This window comes from Eufriesea mexicana, unplaced genomic scaffold, assembly GCF_001483705.2.
Source record: "Eufriesea mexicana isolate 0111107269 unplaced genomic scaffold, ASM148370v2 scaffold7569, whole genome shotgun sequence".
NCBI classification, from domain to species: domain Eukaryota; kingdom Metazoa; phylum Arthropoda; class Insecta; order Hymenoptera; family Apidae; genus Eufriesea; species Eufriesea mexicana.
Genome location: NW_016915373.1, coordinates 336619 through 359320, shown reverse-complemented (window position 1 = coordinate 359320; position 22702 = coordinate 336619). Strand labels below are relative to the sequence as shown.

The following is a 22702-nucleotide window of genomic DNA, read 5'->3' as shown; positions in this document are numbered from 1 at the left end:
ATATGGTTTATTACATTTTGGTTAAAATAAATCAACATTCTTAAATATAATACATTTGCTTACATTGATTTTCCATTCATATACTATTTCATAATATCCGTATCTATTCTTCATCTTGATGTTTGCAGATAAGAATAATTTTTATCGGACGTCCGAAACTTACATACTATACAATGATTATATTGATGCATTCACTCTACATTGATCCATACAATTCATGCAAGATTCACTTTTTAAAATGCACACTGGCATCGTTTAGAATGAATCTCTTATTCTTTTAACATATTTCATAAAATTATGTGAGATATTAATCACGACTATGCTATGAATAGATCTATGTATATGTATATATTTATATACTTTTTATAGGTGTATTTATGTACTAATATTACATAATGAGTAATGAAACGTACAAATGGACTGGGCAGTCTTAGACTTGCCATTGCACATGTTATTTGTAAAATAGATCTTGCACCATTTATTATCACAATTATAAGAATGTTATAAGATACAGTACGATGCAAGTTTTTTCCATTACGTTCATTTCCATTGATAGTACTACACCTCTCATGTATTCATAAAGCAACTTTCATTAAATTAGGAGCTTTTTCAGAAAATACATCAAGTATGGTACCTTGCAATTAAGATGTTGTTATGTCCTTATGGTCTCATTTATGTCATAAAGCATTTTAAGAGCTTTGCCAAACTATGATTGCAATTAATATAGACAGTATAACTGCTCCAATAAGAAGGAGTATGCATTTTTTCTTGCGTAGTTTATTTTTATATATACTTGCTTGTCTTACATGTGAAGTAGCTTCACTGACAGATACTTCTGTCCTTTCAACAGAAGCCTCTATGGAATCAATGACTTCTCCTTGACTATATACTAAAGCACCAAGATCTTTGAAAATTTGATTGATATCATTAATATTACTCTGTAAAGATAATTGTTATAATACCAATGTGAAAAATTGACAAGATATTGTTAAAATAAAGAAATTTACCTCCAATTGTCTTATACTAGCTTCCTGCTCTTCCAACATTCGTAAGTTTTGTTCTTCTTTTAACTGCTGTTGTTGTATTTGCTTTTGAGTTCTACTATCTTGTAACTCTATTAATGTTTCTTGTTTCTTTTCCCCAAATGGAGTAATACCTGCACTTGCTTTGGCTTTCCTAACCATTTCTTTCTCTTTGGAGGCTGCAAGCCTTTGCACTGCCTAAATAATTTAATTTACATATAAATTTATATAGAAAGATATGTATGGCATTGGTAAATGAAATGTGTTTATAAGCATACTTGAAAAGAATTTAATGCACTTGTAAATTCATCTTGTAAACGTTCTCTTTGCATTTTACGTTGTCTTTGTTCACCAGGACTAGTAGATCCTGAATTATTAGCCAATATAGCTAAATCTCGAAGATGTACACTAGTATCTTTTGCCAGCTGTTGTGTGTAATGTTGGATTTGATGCCTGTAATGTTTATATAATAATGATTTATATAAAATATATATTCATCTTTAATATTAATAAATGAAATCTTACAGCTGATTTCGTAGCTCCTGAGAATCGGTGGAGCTACCCAACTGATTGACCATCTTTTGCATAGAAGATACTATCAAATAAAAAATAAAATTAGTATTAAATATATATTATGATGGATCGAATTTACATAATTACCATTTTGAGATATCTTCAAAATTGATGTTCCAATAGTTTGAGACAATCTACCAAAATCTTGTTCCCTTGCAGGCCCACCATTGTGATATGATGAAAATCCAATATCCATGTTGACTTTTGTGTTATTTAAACAAGGTTAGAAGTATTGAAATATTATTCCCTATATCGTGACAGTAACCTCCTTCTTAGAGGTTATTCGCTCATTGATTAAAACATTAAGATAGTAATTTACAATAAAAATCACTTTTGTAATTTTTTCATGTACTCTAGGTACACTAGATTTGAAAATGATACTGTTTGTACTAAAAATCTTGAGATCAATTAGTCTTCTACTCGATTTTTGACACGTAAAATAAAAAGTTCGTGTTTACGGAAAGATTACGAAAACAAAGTATATAATGACAATTTAAACGTCAAAAACAGTAAAGAATTATTATCTACTCTTGTCTCACCGCTGTCAACAAAATGACCAGCAGAACGATCAGTTTGTAAGATGACTCATACGGTTACCGTCAAAAAATTAGCGATTTCTCTTGCAAAGTCTTCACACATCGACCTTTGCGTTATTACTCGAAATAAACCAAGTTCACTATGTGAAGCTCTAAAACTTCGTGTAAATCGATAAAGCCTAAGCAAGTCTGAATGAATATAGTCGTCACCGTTTGTCACGACGTACACGTAGTTCTACACACGAACCGTGTCGAGATAAATAAACGCCTCTCCCGATCGAAAAACGAGGCCATTACGCATGTGAAACCATCTTCGTTGCCATTTGCTGAAAAATGGTCATGGCATAATTATGATTTATATAAGAAAACAAATTGTTAGGAATATATGCATATGATTATTGAATGCCACGTAATACTTGTAAACTTTTTTACACAATGTTTTCTATACATAATGTGAATTTTCATATAATTTTCACATAATGTGTTGCTATAAGTAATGTTATTTATTAGAAGGTCTTTTTCGATATATTTTCGATAGACTAGACAAATTTTGGAAAGTATTGTTTTAAGATCATGAAATATTATAACAGAGTAATGAATTAAAAAAAAAAAATGAATTGTAAGTATTATAAGGTTTTTATTAGATTGTACAGACAATTTATTACAATGATCTTTCATATTTCTTCGTTTATAAACTATGTTTACATCTCGTGCACAATAATAAATACTTCATTTAAATCACCTTGGTCATTAGTTTTAACATTTAAAAAATATGTACAAAAGTATTTACAAAGAAATAAATCAGCGTTTATCACGTCAATAATACAGTTGATAAAAAAATAAATTTGTAATTCTACTTATGATCAGGATGAGGATTGTAGTTTATAAAATGTATGGTTAATAAATTAAGAAAAAATATATTTAAAAAGTGTCGCATTTGTTGTGCTCAAAAAATTTTTGAAACAAACATAATGATTCGGACATAATCTCTAAAGACTGTAGAAATGCAGTGATATTTAGTGACAAGAATCATTTTTTCTTATCGATTAAATACGGATCCCTCATTGTTTAGAATTTACGGTATAGGGCGGATTTATGTTAATTAATTTACTTATTTATTAAAATAAAATATTTGTCAAATATTAAGATTTGAAGAACAATAATCTTCATATAACAAAAATTCTATTTCGATTTGTTCAATGAATTATAAACAATTTATATAAAATACTTATGTAAGCTATGCCATGGAAAAAAACTAATATATGTTAAATTAAACTGTGGTATGATCAAATAAACCTATTTAAACGAAAATTTGTTGCTCAACATAAGCGAAAAAATTTTAAATAGTCCAGGTATTTCAAGGCTAAGTTTTGAAATTTGTGAGCATCCTCGATTATTAAATTGTTTGTTGTACATTAAACATTATGAAAATGTGTTCGTACATTAATTTTCAAAACATTCGCCTATTGTCATGATCCTGGAAAGACCTACGTCAATAAATATTTCAAACTAGCTATCTCTTTGTTAATTGGACAGGGTACATTGTATGTACATTTAACATATAGCTGCTAAACTTCATTATCATTCGCACGCATCGATATAAATAAAATGTTATATTCCTTTTGATTATCCTTCTAATCGCTTTATATATCGAATTGTCATTTGCAAAAAATCACTCTTGGAAGTACTTTTATCATCAATGATAGGATATTATACTTTCAATGGATTGTGCATTGTTTAAAGCAACGTTTTTTAAACATTATCATTTAAAAGTCATTTTGCTTATTTACAATATAAATATTTCAAGTCGTCGAAAGAAATGATGTACAATAATTACAATACATTTTTAGGTAAAATCACATCTTTTATGTGAACTAATACCTTTACAAATTGGAAACCGCCAATAAAAGATATTTTAAATGCACATTGTTACGTATAAAGTCGTTCTTACACGTATACTGATCATATGAAATCATCTTCAATTTTCCTATGTAAAAAGAAATTACTAAAATTTGTTTTTTTAGTTTGTAGCATGATTACTAATGCGTCTTACTCGGTTAATAATCGGGCTCACGATGTATGATTGTAAGTATATCTCACATGTAAACTTGATTAAATAAGTTGAAGTATTCCACATAGTGATGTAGTTGTGAACCGTGTTTCTTTTTCTCGATTCTTTGGTCTTTCAAATTTTCTTTGGTTTCTCTTCCGTCCGCCTACATGTTCACTTAAACACCTAATATTTCACTTTTCACACAGTTAGATTATAACGATCGCAATAACTGATTAAACATCGATTTATCGTTTCAATCACAGACTGGTCTCTTCAATAACATCCATTCTTTGAAGTTTTCGTTTATCGTCAATGCCAACAAAATAAGTTGTAACAAATCCTTTTGGTTTGACGTACGTATTTCCTCGAAGGTAGCATTTGACTTGCTGTTGTTCAAGAACAGCAGCAGTTTCTGCTGTAACCTGCGTACATATAATGAATATGATTTATATATAAAATAAAAAATTTTTAAAGAGAAAGGAAACGTAATTTTAATTGAACCTGTATTTTTCCTGGAACACCTGTTGTATCCATTCTTGATGCCATGTTCACAGCATCTCCCCAAATATCATACAATGGCTTCTGGGCGCCTACTACTCCTGCTGTTACTTCACCATGTGATATTCCAATCCTTAATCTAAAATATTATTTTATTTTTATAAATAGTTCAAGTACTATATATAATATAAATTCATACCTATAAGGTTTTGATGCGTTAACCGATTTCGCTTTCAACCTATCTAGAACTGCTATCATTTCGACCGCAAATTGTGTCATCACTTTTACTACATTGTCACTCACATTTTTGTCATTTTCTGCACTACGCATTGAATCGCGTCGACTAGCTTCTAATCCACAAGCTGCCATGTAGGTGGTACCTGAAATAATTATAACGTTATTTTCATTATGATTACATAACACGTTTACAAAAATTTTATTTATATTAATTATTTACCAGCAATTTTGATTTTTTCAATTCGACAGATAAAGGAAGGGTCAAATAATAATTTATCAAATTCGCATATGATCTCATTTAGATTTGCCAAAGTATTGCTTTCATCAATGGATACGTCTGTTAATGATGCAAACATGACGGCTACATTATTATGCGCTTCGTGATAAGGTTCCATTTCTTCTGTTCTATTCACATTCAGGTAGAACTCCGCTGTAAACAATTTATATGTAACATATTTATGCTTTCAATTTATTTAATTGCAATGTTACTTAAAGATTGACATACCAACATGTTCTGGTAAAATATTGCGAAGCAGAATTTTATTAGCATTTCTTGTATGAAATGCTTCATCTTGCTCTTTGGTCAATTGACGTTTCCAAAGATAGTCTAATCTGCTCAAGTATTCTGCCTGAATAAATTTTTATTCGACTTAATATGTATAAACAATGTATTATTAAAGAAATAATGAATCTGCTAATTGAAGCACCCTCACCTGACGATCAATTAGATGCAAAGAAAAGGTAAGGAAAACTACACTTAAAACATGAGCCAGTCTCGGTTCTAAATGTGGATTCCAGCTTTCACTTGACTGTGAAAAGAAATAAAAAATAAAAAAATTATAATAAATATTTACCGATAAATTTATCGATAGAAATTAATATTATTGATTAGAATTACCTGAAATAAATTTGAACGATATATCCAAACATTCCACGAATAAAATGCTACCACCGCGATGCCTATTACTAATTTTAAAATATAATGGAGTCTCAAAAACAGAAAGCTTGTTAGAATTGCCAAGGAGCAAGTTTGTGTCATTTGCTAAAAACAATCATTGGATGCAATTAAACATGTTGTTTAATATTTAAAGAAATTAAACTAAAGGAGAATCTACAGCATACAAGTACCTACTAAACAATCTTACCCAAGGTGTAGCTACGCATTCAAGTTTCGAGGCGCCAGTTTCCAATACGCTAGATGTTCTATTATTGCTTGTAAGCTCATTCACATTGATTAATTTGACATTTTCATTAGTTTGACATTCAAACTAAAATTGCATAGTGAGGTAACAAATTAATTAATAATATCATATTTAATGTAGCACTTTTGTTTATTATTAACTTACAATCATGTCAAACATGGCACACGCTGCTAACATTATCGTGATTACCAAGTATAGGACTGCTCTGAGAAATGCACTCCAAACAACCTAAAATATGGTTTAAAAACTAGCGTTGTGTAATATGAAATTCATATAAAAAATTATATAAAAATTGAAACCTTTATGCTGGTTTGATATAAAAAACATAATAATTTATTGGCAGGGCCTGGAACCTGCCCTTCGTGTTCATCGTGTGGATCTTTATATCGCTTCCACGCGAAATGCATCCAAGCTATTGGCATTAAAGCGATTAAAAATAATATTGAGGCTGCATAAGTAATTGTTGTGCTCAAATGCCATCTGGAAATTAATTATGCATTGTAAACAGTTCTACTTTTGATATTATTAATAAACATTCTTATAAAGAAAACATACTTGGAAAGAGAAAGTGTAGGTACCAGGGAAATAAGTCCCATAAAAATCAGGACAAAGACAGCGGAACTAATATAAAATTTAAAAAGTGGATCAGGTTCCTTCAAAAACGGTATTTCCCAATTCCACTGTTGAAATGTTAAAAATAATGGATTTATGTCTTTCCATTCGCACCATTGCCTAAAGAAGTACCCAAAAATTTATCCTCTTGTACTTTATATTAGAAGATGTCAGAATGAATGAGCCAGAGACTGTACTTACTCCCACTTAGTGAGAGGCATTTTGTTAATAGCATATTCCATTTCTGCATCTGCGGTTCTGAGCATCAAATGATAATCCCGCAAACAAGAGTCCATAAAGTGTGTGCGCCGTCTGCAAGGGCTGGCGTACACGTCAACTTGATTATTTATAGTAGCAGTAAGCCGTCTAGTATTTCTTGAGCCGGAATTCACACTGATGGATGGATAAAATTTCACATAATGCTTGTTAGGCACCGGAGAGGCGTTCGGTGTCATGACTGTCAAGGTGTTCTCGCTGTTCTGCAACAAGGTTCGCCTGTCAACGATTTGAAATACTCGACGAAAGTTCGTTTAACGGTTAAGAAAATGTGTCAGTGGTGTAGGAATTGCTCGAACGTTATTAAATAAATAATTTTTCATTTTCACTTATCATCGGCTTCCCACGCCACCAGGAAATACATACCTGCATAGGAGGCGTGTCAGGAGTCGAAGGTGTGATTAGGTAACTTCGAATTCCGTACTTTTTGAGAACTTCATCGTTTAAGGACTCCACCGGGACGCAATCGTACTCGCTAGCATTTACAAGATCCAAAGTTTGTTGCGTAATGTGAACTTTACCGGGTTTTCCTGTTTGTTCCATTTTATTAGCTATAACGACATCGCGTGACCAAACATCATATTGCCATTTGTTGGCACCCAGAATCCCCGATATTATGTTGCCAGAGTGAACTCCTATTCTCATATTTACATCCACACCGCTTTCGCGTCGTACTCTTGCTCTTACATCTCGAATGATCTTTATCATATCAAGTCCTACAATCCAGTTGAATTGAATTTCTAATTACATAAGCGAAAATGCAAAGGCTAGATATATATTTCGAAATGTATTTACCTAAATCCACACAGTTTTTCGCATGTTGCGAATTCGGAGTTGGTACTCCACTCACGCAATAGTAACAGTCACCCAGGAATTTAATACGAAGAACATGGTGCCTTTCGGAAGCCTCGTCAAAACTACCAAACAAATCATTCAATGTTTCTACTAGTTTTCGTACTGGCAGTGTCACAGTCAATCCAGAAAAATTCACCACGTCAGCATATAAAATGCTTACGTCGTTATGAGTTTCGATCCATAAATCACTGGAAATCAATAGGCAATGCTTACGTTATAATTCTATATCTTTCAAATTAAAAATATTTAATTATCACGAGAATAAGAATACCTATGAGGTCGTCCTTTGGTTGGAGGTTTCTTATTTTGCTCTATAAACCTAAAAATATCTCTAAACTTTTCCTTTATCTGTGCAGCAATATGTTGAGGCAGTAAACTCCTTGTGAGTTGTTCCTATAAATTAAAATTTTCTTTTTTTAGAATGCTTTTATAATGTCCTAAGAAATACAAAAGGAAACATACTTCTTGATCTTTCTCATAATTTAATCTCAAGGTCGATTCTACGCACTTCCGGTGGTCGAGAAACGATCGTCTGATAACGATTTCATTCATGAATCTGAAGTATAGCCCCAGACAATTCACGCAAACAAAGTATATCGTGTCTGTAATGATCTGAAAGATTCATAAATCAAATTAAAGAACATCGCAAATTTGCTGATGCTTCTACAAAATAATTCAATTAAAGATATAACTTCTTCTATCTTACATTCGTCATTTTTGTTCACGAATTATATATTGAAAAGATAAATTCATTTGGTCAGTTGGTTTTCTAATTATTTCGAATAGCCTACTGGTTGGAGACATATTTAATCTGTTGATTTACAAGAATTCCACGTGAACAAATAGCAAACATAGCGAGATTTTACCTTTGAAGTGTAATCGAATGTGTTTCTATAAGTAATTAGCGAGAGAGTAGCTAGGTAACATATGGTAGCCGTGACCCCGAGTATAAGAGCATGCAGTTTTTTCGTGAGAGGTAGGAAGACGTAACACGCCAGAAGCGCATGAGTTGCGTATGCAGGCCTGCAAAAGAATAAACGCAATTACACATATGTATATAGACACGACCGTAAGTTTGTAATTTCATTAAAACAGAAGGTAAAACAATTTGCGATTAACCGATTACTAAACTATTTGCTAATGACAATTATACATTAGTTTAATCCTGGTACCGGCTAATAGCACTCTGTTACATTTCATCAGAAAGGTGGAAAAAGGGGAAATTGAAAGTAGAAAAGAAGAAAATGAAATAAACGATAAAATTATCACGATTCAACAAATTCATTAACTGAGTCTCACTGGAATAATGAAAGATAACGACTTATGATACGCTAAGCTGCCTTATCTATTCTGGGGCATCTATTTAAAAAAGAAAAGAAATAATTAGATTTTACCGGCAGTTTAAAGGTAAGTAAGAAACGATCGTCTAGGGAAATATCCCACGAAACCTGTTACAAAATAGTTCACGCAACCGATCAGATTAATATCGATGAGTGGTTTGTCAATCTTTCGTAACTCGAGGAAGTAAGTAACGAAGCACAGGTTATACGAGAGAGAGCCTGGTGAAGGTTGCCGATGATAATTAAACGGTGGCCTTGTCACGATTAGCCAAGAACTTCCCCGTTTTCTTATCGCTGTTACCTTATCGGTGGTATGTTGTCGCTGTGGGCGTAGTATAAGGGAACAGCCAAGTCACCGATTACCAGCAGCACTACGATCAAGCAGGACAACATGACCGGCAGATAAGTATTCCTGGTGATAATCTCCGACCTGAACGAAAGCGCTATCACCGGGCAGAGTAACGCGCTCACTATGCTGTAGACCACCACATCCGGTATACAATTCTCTATGCTGACCTACGAAAAAGTAGAACACATTCAATATTTCTTCTTTTCTACCTCTCGCTCTATGAACATTTAACGTTATATTTTTTGACTACATCAAAATATCCTTATGCAGCGTACTAATAATTTGAATGTACACAGTGTCCTGATTCCATTCAGCTTCTATTAATAGAAGCAAAATGACCAGCTGTTTCTTATCCATTCGCTAAGAATTGCGATTGTCACCAAAAATAATTACAATTGCACCACGTGTGTGATACTCCAAGTAAAAGTTAAAATAGAAAGTCCAATCAGATGAATTTCATTGTTCATTTATTCCGTTTTTGTTTTACAAAGAATAGGAAAAACTGAATATATGGAAAGTTAAAAATGGAAAGTATCCAATTATTTTTAGTTGGTAAGATATTGTTTCTGTTGTTAATTTTTGGTAAATAGATCAAAGAAAAATTATCTGTTCGTTGGAGTATAATTTAAAATAATTCACAAAATTCTTCACATACGATGGTGTGATTATCGCATTACGTTATCGTAGTAATATAATTATCGTGACTCTTATCACACGAGAGAAGAAATTTTAATTAATGGGATATGTGCTCCATGGCGAAAGGTTCTTCGATTTCAACTAGATATCTATGCAGTTCGAAGTAGAGCTCCTTATTGTTTCACGTTCTGTTTCGCTTACCATTGTGATTAAAATCAAACAATATGTGATTCCGAGAGCCAATTGTAGGAGAACGAAGAGTGACAGATAACCATACTGAAGCTTCCTCTGGTAAATTGTGAACAGCTTCTCTAGGTTCTTGTATTTGAACTGCTTCTGAAAGTGAAAGCTCACGTGAGATTATGTATTCGACGTGTGACCGAATCGTTGCTTAAACTTTCTATCCGATTTGACGATCGTCGTCGCGACGATATTTCTGATAACAATCTGATTGATCTTCTAATATTTTCAAAGGCACGAAAGATATAATAAAAGAACGAATATCGAAATTTGAAAGACAAGAAAGATTTAAGATTTGTAACGGAGACCATCGCACGCATAAATTTAAGATAAAGAATAAGTACGAATCATTCACGATTAACAGCATTAGATAGGAGCAACACGATGTATGCTTAATACACATTTCCCGATGCATTCTTTCAACTTTCACCCATGATCACTCGAATTTAACGCATAGTATAGCAAATGTAGGCTTGCCTCGTTAGCTTCCAAATCACTTGGGGATTAAAGTTATTCCCAATTCGACCGATCACATATCTAGCGCAACGATATAAAGGTATGGTATAATGGAAATCGAGATAAATGTACAAAAATATAAAAAGAGAAATGATCGTAAGCACAGAAGTGATTATCCAGGACGTACTGTTCCAATATCGTCGATCGTTCGTTTTATACTTGTGATCGGCGAGTAAATATGCAGCGAAAGGAAAAAATGAGAATAACATCTTAAATCGATGAGATTACTGATTCGATAATCTCTTCTTCGAGAAATTACCTGTTTTAGATATCGTTCTAAAATGGAACTAGTTAATATGTACCACACGTATCGTTCGATATATGACAATTTCAAGATTACACGTGCTCACGACATTCTTCCAGGAAATGTGACATGTACATATATATAATTATATATAATTTAGTCAATGTCAATCAAGCAAAACTTCAACAATCGAAATTCTCACGGTAAACATACAACGAGATGATTAAAGAGCGATCACTGATATTCCAAGTAAAATTCCAGTCAGTTCCAGGAAGAACTCGAGAAGATCCTTCAGCATTACCTACGCTCCTCGACCAATATGGAATCACATGCAACTGCGTCATAAAAAATGTATTACCGCGCGATATCCACTCAGGTGTTAACTGAAAATGTCATAAACTGGCAAATTTCAATTAAACACCCTCCACATAATCACCGTACGAAAATCACACCTTTGTGTCGAAATGGTATCTCTTCTTCCTCTGGTTCTATCGAATGAGATAATCTCTTAAACTGGTTAAATTTATGCTTCTTCGGAGGAGCTTCGTATACATAGGTAATGATTTCACACGAATCGTACGTCTCACGCGAATAAATACGAAAAACAACAAGCAAGAAGGTATTACCGCGTTCACTATCTCATTGATAAAGAGCCAAGGAACCCCGAGCTACCGGCGTGCGAGTATCCTCGGCAGTCACCGGCTGTCTGATGCAAAATCGACGCGTGCACGGTGGCTGACGTGAATTATGCGGCTCGTAAAGCACGATAAAAATCGGACTGAGTATCATGAGGCGCAGCCGCACCTCTACACCGTTTCACGGTTTCCTGCTGCAGGAAAGCACCGGTGCCAGAGCCCGGTGATTCTCGAGACTTTCCATCGGGAAACGAACGGGTTCCCGTCTGCGTTTCGCGCGTGCGTTTTCGCATCTCGGCTCGACCGCGAACCTTTCGTCCGGTCCGGCGAATATTGATCTTCAATCTTGAACTCTCGGGCCCGACCACCTTTTCCCATCTCTTTTTTCCTTTCGTTTAATCGTTGTACTATTCATATATACGTCGAACGTTTGTGACATGCAAATTGCTCTTATACAGGCTAACCGTAGCTTAGACTGATCCAGATGATCCAGGTTAGCGATAGTTGGTGAAAATGTTTGGTAATATTGGGATGTGATGTCGTTGGAGATGGATTGGTTGATCTTTTTTTTGCTGGTTGGTAGAGTGATTAAAGGTTTTGGGAAACGGTGGCTTGCTAGATGAATGATGGTCGCAACTTTGAGTTTGGTCTTCGGGATTGGTAGTCATTTCTGGGTTATTTACGTAGAGTCTTGAGAGAATTTCGGTCTAAAAATAATAAAAATTACTGTAATCGGTTGGACGTTAGTATTAGTTCTTAGATTAATAGAAAATAGGTATAGATTATTCTGAATATGATTTCAGTATAGTAATATTCAGTTCTGTCCTCATATCAAATCGTTAAGATTCCAAGCTCAATTTTTGAGTATGACATTACTTGGTCTAGACAGGTGCGGCGATAAGTCTCAAATAGAATTGGTATTGCTTGAAGGATCGAGAGATCAAAAAATATTTAGCATTCCTGTGGCCACAAGATTAGAACCTTCGATAACGCGACTCATCGATAACGCTACCGTCGCAAATTGTTTTGAAAGTTTGCAAAAAGATAAAAATGTTTAGAAAAAATAATCGTTTATCTATTTCTCAAAATTAATTAACATTACAAGTGGTTTGCTTGTTCGTACGAATCAAATTCCTCGATAGGAATTTAATAAATTAAGGAGGAAGAAAAAAAAGAATGAGAAGAAAAGAATAAGGAAAGAAATTGTATGATAAGAAATGATGTCATAAAATGCATCGTTAAATAAGAACAGTTTTCAGCGATTATCGCGTGGACGAAGGACGCGATTCAGATTGAAAAAGTTTTTCCGCGGTTATCGAGAACGTTTGTTGATACAAGATTGATACTGTAACAAATAGGCTGTTCACACTATCGTTCATCGAGTAAAAATACGACTTTTCCTTGTAATCGATTCAAAAGTAGAAAAAAGAGTGATATAACATCGGACTACTCTTCAACTTCTTCGTGTAAGTAATTGCATGTAGTTAAAAGTTATCAAGATCTAGCTAGATAAATAAAGTTATCGATAATTGCAATTTCACAGAAATCGTGACGTTAACAGATAGCAACTTCTTTACACTAATGCTTCCGCGGCCACCTCTTTCATCCTAACGTCGTCCTTATAATTCAATTATCGTTCGCGTCGGGAATGTTTTGCAGGATGTGTGAAACACCTCTAAACGAGTGAAAACGATTATCTATGATTAGAATGATACGGAAATGAGAAGTATTATTTTATGGTCAAAATATATCGACTGTGAGACGAACTCATGACGTGAATACATTAGATTAAATTTGTTGGTCTCAATTACATTGCGAATAATCAACACGATTACGAAACAATATCTCGTGAACACTTTCGAAGGTGAATAAAATTAACAGAAATTCCTAGGAATGTCTTTCCATGGAAATTTAATCAATATTAATCACTTGTAAATTCCAATGAAATACGCGAAAAGTTTTTCCTGGTTTAATTTATTCCGTCTCCCAACTTGACTCGCTAATCGTAATTATCATTGCGAATAAAGTGCCTATGTGTATTCCATTTCTCATAAAAGGAACAAATTCTTGTACGCTCCTAATTAAACATTTATTAAGTGACTCGCAATAAAACGCTAGATCCCTGTGCGAGCAACGCGCTCAATCGGATTATTTCAACGTCATCGATACTCATTGCCGAAATTGAATATCACCAGCCACTATCGCGATTGTCAAAGAATTATTGCACTCACTCGTAAGCTGGACCATGACCACGCGTCGAGATTATTCGGCGAGATGATCCGGCCATCATCCACCACGTGCAGTGAATTCAAAGATGCACGAGTGAACAGTTCCATTTTCTTCTTCTCGAGAGATTAATCTCGAGTTTTATTCCTTCTTTTGAGACACGATCGACGATGATGACCACAGGAACGATCTCACGGTTGTTCGATCCATCGCGGTTACAATCCACGACCAGACTGATCGCATGTAAAAATGACTCACCCTAAAGCGACTCTCGACTCACTGGTCGTGCTTCGTGTTCCGTCGAGTCGCCTCTAAAGCACTAACGTTAGAGCTATATGTTTTATCGTGATAAGGGAAATGGGCCACTGTAAATGCTGCCTTCCCTTCTCCGTTTATATTTCCCTCCTTATTGCCGCGAACTACGTTTATCGAACACAGTCACGCTTTTCCGAGCTTTCAGCCGTTCAAAGGCGCACACGTGATGCTCCGCTGCCAAAACGATAAAGTCACCTGCCCGTTGTCCGAGATCATGTTCGTAACTTCAGTCTGCTGGATTTTCCTTTTAAGTGTTCCAATAATGTTCGAGTTTGTCAGTCGGGTTTCTTTCAATTCTGCGAATCCACCTACGTTCGTCGCTTAATTGGTGCTTGGTGCATGTGCTTGGTCTGTGATCATTTATCACTGAAAATAAAATAACAAATTTGTGTTAGTGTCAAAAGGATATGTTTAGTTTCGACGAAGTGGTCGCCATTAATAAACGTAAATGTAGAAATCGGGCACATATATACGTTGCATGCAAGGAAACTTGTAGCAGGGTATCGAATACGTGTTATTTTTAATCGTATCCATTATCATGACAGACAACTTTCTCTATCAGATTCACGCTCAATGAATCTTCATTAGAGATGGTACGGAATTCGAAAGAACGAAGAATCTTTTCGATATTTATCAAGTTCAAATTTTATCGGAGATCATTGTCCAGAATCATTATTTATCCTTGATCAATCTTGATCCTCGGTCGATTATCTGACAGTTTCTCGGTACTGAAATCTCGATCGGCTGACCGTGATGCCGATTTCGTATAAAGGCACACGACTGATGCGAATCCTAATGTTCATCGCTCCACACAATAGTTTTTCCACTCTGACGACATTCTGAAGTGTTTCAATACATTTAATGATAATCCTGAAAAACTTTATGATATTCGTTAATCTGGACAAAATAAAAGAGCAATCATAACATCATAATAATAAATTCATTCAAGTGCACTATCGTATGAGAATCGTGGTAAGAAAATCGGGCCAAACATGAATATCATGGACGAGAGACGTGGTTCGTAAACATCGCGGGTCAAGTTCGTGGTTCATTTTCGTCGATGTCTTTCTGTCTCAGTTGTGTGTCGCATTCGGACGAAGTGACTCGTGTCTCGATCTATCTCGACGTGTCCAACATTGTTGTCAACTATGGCACGCGTCATCGAAATTTAAATGGAAAAACAAGGGATTAAATTGATAAAAATGTGATAATTGTAAACGGAAAAAGAGAAAAACGGTTTACGAAAGATCCATTTCGTGTTACTGGTTGCTCACGTCGAGTGTAAAAGTGACATTTACAAGTAACAGCATGGTCATTGTGTCTGGCGTGTCACGCTTGAGTACTTCGCGCTATCGAAAATAATACATGCACCCATGAATTAAATCCTTATCGTTAAATGTGAACATTTTGTTTCCTATCACATCAATTAAGAATGGCAGTTTTCATACGGAATTCAATTGCACATACAAATAAAAATCAATGTTGTTTAATAAATTTGTGATTTCTCAAATTGGTATTGTAATATTTCAAAGTGCTCCCAAAGCATCAGCTGTAATTAAAAATAAAAATAATGAATTTGTAATGCAATGGAAATTTGTATTTTGAAATAATAGACTATATAAACCATAGTGGGTATCTAATAAAAGAAAATAACTACCGAATGTAAGCGGTAGTTGAAGTATCAAAACGGTAATTAATATTTGAACTTGTATAAAAATCATTGTACAAGCACAACAGATTTGCGTATGCAGATATAGCAGATTTACGCGTTCTCGCGTGAAGAATCGCAAATCATGCAGGATGACGACCTCCCACTGCGTCTCGAGTCAGACGTCTTTTAATCGTCGAATCTTAATTACATCCTGCTCTCGCTCTTTCATATGCGAGTGAGGCCGTGGAGACACGCGGCCTTCCGGGTCGTTTCAACGACCAAAACTGTCTGGTCCATTAAATAAGTATCTGTCAAAGCAAGGATGCGATTAGTCTGTTTATTACAGGATGTTTTTCGCATTGATAGATACAGCATGAAGGAACGAATCGATTATTACACTGCTAAAGACAGGTAGAGAATCATTTGCTCAAATGATTTCATCACTCGATAAATATTCGATATTTTATAAAGAGTTCCAATATTGTGATATGTATATATATGATATATAGGTATTTACTGAACGAATTGTCACATAAAATATACTATTTGGTACATTGATTATTTTTTACACTCATTTGTACTTATAATATTTATTTTTTTTTTTAATCCGATTTGCATAGTGATCACAAAAAGGCGAAGTTAATAATCCTGATCGATTGTGCTCTTTCATAGATCAAACTTTCGACGAAAACATCGATGACTGTCTGATAACCACGTTGTTAGATTAACAGCCAAATAATCAAGTAATCGACTGAATCACGCAATTGATCGTTCCTTGTGAGTAATTACCGTGCGGTGAAAAAAACGGTATCTATCTCTTTGTAATTTTATAACAGAGCAAAAAGCTGTTACGGCATTAAGCTGGTCGTGTAGATAATCAGTTCGTTCGTTCTGCCATTGGTGTAGATTAAGCATTTATAACGGATGGTGAAATGACATCGTTGTAAATCCTGTGTGAATATTTACGTTAATATAGTATACAATAATGATACAAACTACAACGTAAGATTTCACATGTAGGTGCATAATGAAAGCATAATGCGTGCATGGACATCAAGTATGGCGCCAATATATACATCCAACAAAATACACAACACCCCTAGTAAATCAGAGACAAGTATTATGAAATGTCTTTAGCCTTAGCCTTAGGATAGTCAGTAGGTTACTATATTTTTCTTATTATATTTAATAATATTTAATAATACTGAGAGTAACTGATGGTTTACTTACCAAAATTACTGAAATGATATCATCCCCCCCTGTCGTAGTTTTAATTTCCGCCAAACTATCCACAATAGTAGCAGACGATATGTGTTTCCACTATTTAGACACGTTGCTCGGACAATTCATCGATGGATCGTACGATTTAACCGCGTTGAGCCGTCGCGCGCAATAAGCCACTTTCGTCTGACGAAACTTTCCACTAGCGATATCTCCATGAAGCATGGTAAGCTCGACAGGTACACAGTTGGGCCACGGACATGGGTCGTACACCTACGGCTCCTTTTCGATTCGAGTCATGGTGGAGATCCCAAGGACACTAACCAGCATCAGCCACTCAATATGCGTGCATGTATAGGGTGTCCAAAATTTACGTGCTTCTTGGATGTATTTCGACTTTGTTAACCGTGTCAGCACATTCTCTTTTGGTATTTGTAACATGTATACCTAGTTCATCAAAAGAAGGGAGGACGATAGTTAATTATAAAATTTTTCATAAAATTGATGAAATTTGAAATTTCGAGTTTGCGAGAATGCATTTTGTACAATGTAAGAATTTACTTATTTTTACATTTAGTAAATTAAAATTCAAGTACAAATCGAATATTTCAGTATATACATACAGAATAGTATCAATGTTTGGTTATTTTTAAACCAATTGATTAAAACAACTTCGAACATCCATTTCTGAAAATTCTTCCCGCTTGTTCATCGATGCGTTGTATCGCGATTGAAATCTCCGCTTACGCAACTGGCATAACAGGCATTCTTATGCTTTCTAAACACAAGAAGTATGGTTATAACGAATTGTCTAAATAGCAAAAAAAAAAAACAGCGTTTGTGAAACGCTTATTATTCTCAAAAAAACACATACAAGTGAACAATGTATATCAGAGTTTTAACACACCGCGTATGTAAGCGCATATACCTGTGGGTACATACACATTCGATCATTGATGACTAACTCACTCAGCTCAATGGCACGGAAAGAACCTCGATAACGCTTTATGACTTCCGTTGTCTTGCTATAGGAAGGTCGTTAATCGACAAGTTGGTATGTCAAAACGTTTATATGTGAAAACGAAACATCATCTGATCGTGAAACTCATTATGACACTACAAGTATATGGAACACTTTCTCCAAACGTGCTATACTCTTTAAAGGAAATATATTTCATGTTTCAGTTTCCATTCTTATTTTAAGAATTGTTTCAATCACGTGATACAATAAATCGATTCGATCGATAACAATATAATCGATAAATTCTTTCTTTAAGAGAGTATGTATATAAGTTGAAATTGTTTCGTAATATTACGCTTTGGGTTATGTACGTGTATATATACTCACATAATTTATACATCACTTTTAGATTATAATACAATTTATGTAAAATCTATCTGTATTGCATACATATTAAATACTGATATAAAAATGATATTCCTACTTACCATCAGGAATATATCCTATATCTTTCCCGTACTTTGTTTTCAAAATGACATCATTCTTGAATATTTTAATTTTGGAGCATATATATACACTTGTAAATCCATTAATCTATAGGTATTCAATAGCATTTCTTACTTTGCTTCGAGTAAATCGATTTCGTCGATAATAATGTTCTCTACTTATTATCTTTCACTTGATTGTTACATCGTTTAATGTCGGTAACGAAATTTGTAAATGTCACAGATGATTTTAATCTTTATTATTCATTTAATAGATTTCTTTATTTATTATTAGTTTGGAAAATGTTTTAAAGAAGAGAATCATAACACGAACAGTTCATTTATATACCACCTCATTATATGTTGGAAAATTTGTATTTTTTTTATTCAATTAAAAATTTTTATTAATTTTTTTTTAAATTATAATTCACTTCAAGATTTCATATTTATATTCTTAATACAAGTGTTTAAAGGAAATAATCGTATTAATTAATTTCAGCATCATGTGTAATATTTCATCGAGGATGATATATGCTTTTTTTCTTTGCACTATATATTTGTAGACGTTTAATTATAAATAATTTGTAAATAATTAACATGATTTTTGTATTAAACTTCGCACAGATATATTACAATTCTATCTTGTGCTTTCCAAAGATAGAAATTAATTGCACTGAGTTAAAAAGATGAATGTTCTAAAAAATGATTTTCTAAAAGTACGGCAGTCTGTTCAGTTATCTTATATTTTTAGATAAAGTATCGATTGTATATCAATTTTGATATTCTAAGTCAACAGAAATCTTCATAATATATTTTAAATTTTGCAATCGATATTGCAGAATTTTACTTACTACGTTTACACATTCTCTCATGTATTTTATTTAATTTATTGTAAATCAGTGCAAAATTGTTTATAATGAAGTAAACTATTTTAATTTAGATAACGTCTTTGTAGAATTGATAAATCAATCGATCAAAAATCCGACTAATGTATTTTTCGTTTTCTATCAATGATTCAGAATAATTAGTATTAGATGTACTGATAATTTTTAAATAAATATTAGCTTCAACAAAATTGCATAAAAATTTAATTTGGTGTATTATGTACCTTTTTATAATGCAATTCCCAATCAAGAAAATACAAAAGCTGTTTATAAAACAGATACAGTGCAACAATTTTATTCTTCAAATAGTACATTTATGTTCAATGTATACACATAATGTTTCATGTTATACGTATCATACTTGATTACAAATATGGAACATAATAACTAACCTGTGTTTCTGAGTATAACGTGTACTTATAATAACTACACTTTTAACAAGTACATATATTATTAAATTTAAAAATCACCGATATTAGTGATTTTCAATAAATTAATTCATTTAAATATGCTGATTGAAACAGTTCGTTTTTTTTCATCAAAATAATTTAAAAGATATAATATTATTAAAGAAAATATAATTTCCATAATAATGACAATGTTTAAATAATGAATATATATATATATATATATATAAATATATATATATTTATTTATTTATTTATATAAAAAAAGTTAACTAACATAACTCTATTGATAACTCTAATTTGTTAGATATAACTTAAAACCATGAGATGTATTGAATATATCACTCTCTGAAATGAAAGTATCTTCACCTATCAGCCTGCATGTTTCTTGTAATACGAAATAGTCGAAAGGCAATAGTTTTCAAGTCCATATTGAAGTCTAAGAAAATATACGTTCAATATCTGTTGCGACTTCTACTGGAAGTTCGGAATACACGGAATTCCATTCGTTTGGAAAATCTCGCTGAGCAGACTTAATGAACTCCATAACGATACCCTTTGCCTCTGTATAAAAGATATGCATATATAATTTACATGTACATTACAATAATTTCATACTTTTTAATATGCCAAACGGTAAGGAAGCATTGTGTAACATACCATCATCAGTAGTTTTGTTCTTATGTAATACGATAACAGCAACTTTAAGCAATATGTTCATATGTGACTGTAAAATGGGATGCCCTGCTTCATATAGTGTTAATATACTTCTAAAAACTGCCTTATATTCTTCAAAATCTTCTTTCAATGGCAACTGCTTTACAAAGATAGGAAATACTTGATCAAGTGGTACATTGAAGTAATTAGCAATTATAAGTCGTGCAATTGCTCCAACTATGTTATCACGAGCTCCTGCGTGAGATTCTTTACAGATTGCACTTGACAAAACGGATAAAATGTCAGTGTAATGCCTATTGAATTGTTATTAAGGAAAAATAAAATCGTGTGAAATTATAATAATAATTTTGAAATAACACATGAAAAGGATACATATAAACTGCATCTTTGCCATGCAATACAAGTTCACCGATTCCATATATTGCATTATTTCGAACTTCGGCGCTTGGATCATCTGTAAGCTTCAAAAGTGTAGGAAGCAGCTGACATACGAAACCAGCTACTTTATGTTTAAGTCCTGAAAAACATTCTGAAATTGTACCAACTGCAAAGGATCTTTGGGCTTCTGATTTGTTCTTTTTCTGGAAATATTATTTAATTCTTAGACTGTAAATATATCAGAGAGTATTAACAAATACATAATTATAAATCGGTAAAACTATACCAATCTTTCCAGGAGCATCGGCAATACGGTTTGAAAATAAAGCTCGAAGTCCTCTGGTGGGATTACTTTTCCGAAATTGGATAGTACATCACCTGAACACTCAACCAATAATTGATCTTGTTCAGCTTCGGTATCTAAATCATCCGTTTCTTCTTGATCTTGACATTCCGTTTTGCCTATCATAAACAACTATTTTTATAGATAATAGTTACTAAGATGCCAAAAATTTGTATTAAATCTGTACCTAACATGACATCGGTAATACAATTCATTATAGCCTCTTTATGACCCTCTCCAATAAGGACATCTGATTTTATCTCTTTCAAAAGTTCTGTGTAAGCATCTAAACCACTGATAGCTACTGCTCGTTCGTCTCCTAATCGTATTAATTCAGATAATTTTGGAATAAAAACAGAAAGAGCTTTTAATAATGCTTCCTTTCCTTCATTAGTATTAATTTTTGAGAAGTTAATACAAAACTGCAAGAGAGCATCAATAACAGCTTTACGAATATCTTCTTGTGGATAATTAATTAATTTAAAAGTTTCTTCAAAAGATTTCTCAAGATATGGTAGAAATGCTTCTCTAAAATAACAAATATAAAAATGATTATAAGAAGTAAGTGATCAAACTTGTAAAAACTAATATAAAAACAAAAAATATTTTACCCTGTATGTTCTGCAATTTCTTTTAAAGCTAAAATTGCCTCTTCTTTTTCTTCAATGTATGCATTCTCAACGCTATAACCCGCTACATCATCATCGTCGTCATCTTCTTCATTATCTGTGTTTTCAATATCTTCTTCCTCATTTTCATTTTCATTTTCACTAAGATCTTCATAAATAGGAAAGGCAGAAGTTTCATCCTCCTTAAAGTGAGGCTATTAAAAACAGAACAATATAATTATAATTGTAACTAATTTATCTTTCCTTATATTTATTTTATAATTTGCATACCACTATGCCTTCTGAACTCTGTATACTTGTTATCATGTATTCAACGATTTCTGGCAAAACACCTGCCATTTCTTTTTTCATGATAGTACTAATTGATGCGAATAATCCATAAATTGATTTTCTTAAATCTGGATCTTCTGTTTCTTTTAATAATTTCATTCCAAAGTTAAGAGACCTACCAGCCAAGGGTGCAAAATTTGTATTTCCTATTGTTCTTGCAATTGCTTCAAGAGTGTCTACAATGCTAATTAACTATTAATATTATTGACAGAGATAACACAACCTTTAAATGCTTTTATACATACCGACTGCTTGTACTTGAAGACACATGGTTTCTTCTGTTTGTTTTTCTGATAGATAACCATCAAGGATGGAGATAATCCTTTCGAAATATGGCAACATATGCTCTTTACTTGCCATAGCTGCTGAA

At 33.2% G+C, this 22702-nt stretch overlaps 3 protein-coding genes across 5 annotated transcripts in view; all 3 read right to left on the bottom strand.

Moving 5' to 3' along the window:
- Nucleotides 1-126: 126 nt before the first annotated feature.
- Syx7 (syntaxin 7) lies at nucleotides 127-2402 on the bottom strand. Of its 3 annotated transcripts, none has more exons than XM_017907300.1 (6): nucleotides 2193-2402; nucleotides 1683-1796; nucleotides 1548-1617; nucleotides 1301-1475; nucleotides 1008-1220; nucleotides 690-938 (listed from the first exon to the last, which is right to left on the bottom strand). In XM_017907300.1, the coding sequence occupies exons 2-6, from the start codon at nucleotides 1789-1791 to the stop codon at nucleotides 690-692; spliced, it is 816 nt and encodes a 271-aa protein (XP_017762789.1). In that variant the 5' UTR covers nucleotides 1792-1796; nucleotides 2193-2402. The 3 variants fall into 3 exon arrangements, with proteins under 3 accessions (XP_017762790.1, XP_017762789.1, XP_017762788.1); XM_017907299.1 differs by having other exon boundaries at nucleotides 2135-2196; XM_017907301.1 differs by lacking the exon at nucleotides 2193-2402 and having other exon boundaries at nucleotides 127-938; nucleotides 1683-1791.
- A 1630-nt stretch (nucleotides 2403-4032) lies between these two features.
- On the bottom strand, nucleotides 4033-14160 carry ACXD (Adenylyl cyclase X D). Its single transcript, XM_017907343.1, has 20 exons — nucleotides 14056-14160; nucleotides 10391-10525; nucleotides 9506-9720; nucleotides 8731-8887; nucleotides 8327-8476; nucleotides 8136-8257; nucleotides 7805-8052; nucleotides 7376-7725; nucleotides 6935-7212; nucleotides 6677-6853; nucleotides 6421-6601; nucleotides 6266-6349; nucleotides 6065-6187; nucleotides 5818-5961; nucleotides 5633-5728; nucleotides 5425-5548; nucleotides 5140-5349; nucleotides 4882-5062; nucleotides 4686-4821; nucleotides 4033-4606 (listed from the first exon to the last, which is right to left on the bottom strand). Exons 1-20 carry the CDS (start codon nucleotides 14158-14160, stop codon nucleotides 4442-4444), a joined length of 3381 nt encoding a protein of 1126 aa, XP_017762832.1. The 3' UTR covers nucleotides 4033-4441.
- Nucleotides 14161-20354: 6194 nt separating this feature from the next.
- Nucleotides 20355-22702, bottom strand: part of LOC108552645 (importin-4) — a 4841-nt gene continuing 2493 nt past the window's right edge. Inside the window, exons 9-16 of the mRNA XM_017907293.1 lie at nucleotides 22578-22702; nucleotides 22273-22508; nucleotides 21985-22196; nucleotides 21561-21901; nucleotides 21317-21492; nucleotides 21025-21233; nucleotides 20635-20945; nucleotides 20355-20538 (exon numbers count right to left, since the gene is read on the bottom strand). Coding sequence (XP_017762782.1) covers nucleotides 20414-20538; nucleotides 20635-20945; nucleotides 21025-21233; nucleotides 21317-21492; nucleotides 21561-21901; nucleotides 21985-22196; nucleotides 22273-22508; nucleotides 22578-22702 — 1735 coding nt within the window. The 3' untranslated portion in view covers nucleotides 20355-20413. The remainder of the gene's footprint in view (nucleotides 20539-20634; nucleotides 20946-21024; nucleotides 21234-21316; nucleotides 21493-21560; nucleotides 21902-21984; nucleotides 22197-22272; nucleotides 22509-22577) is intronic.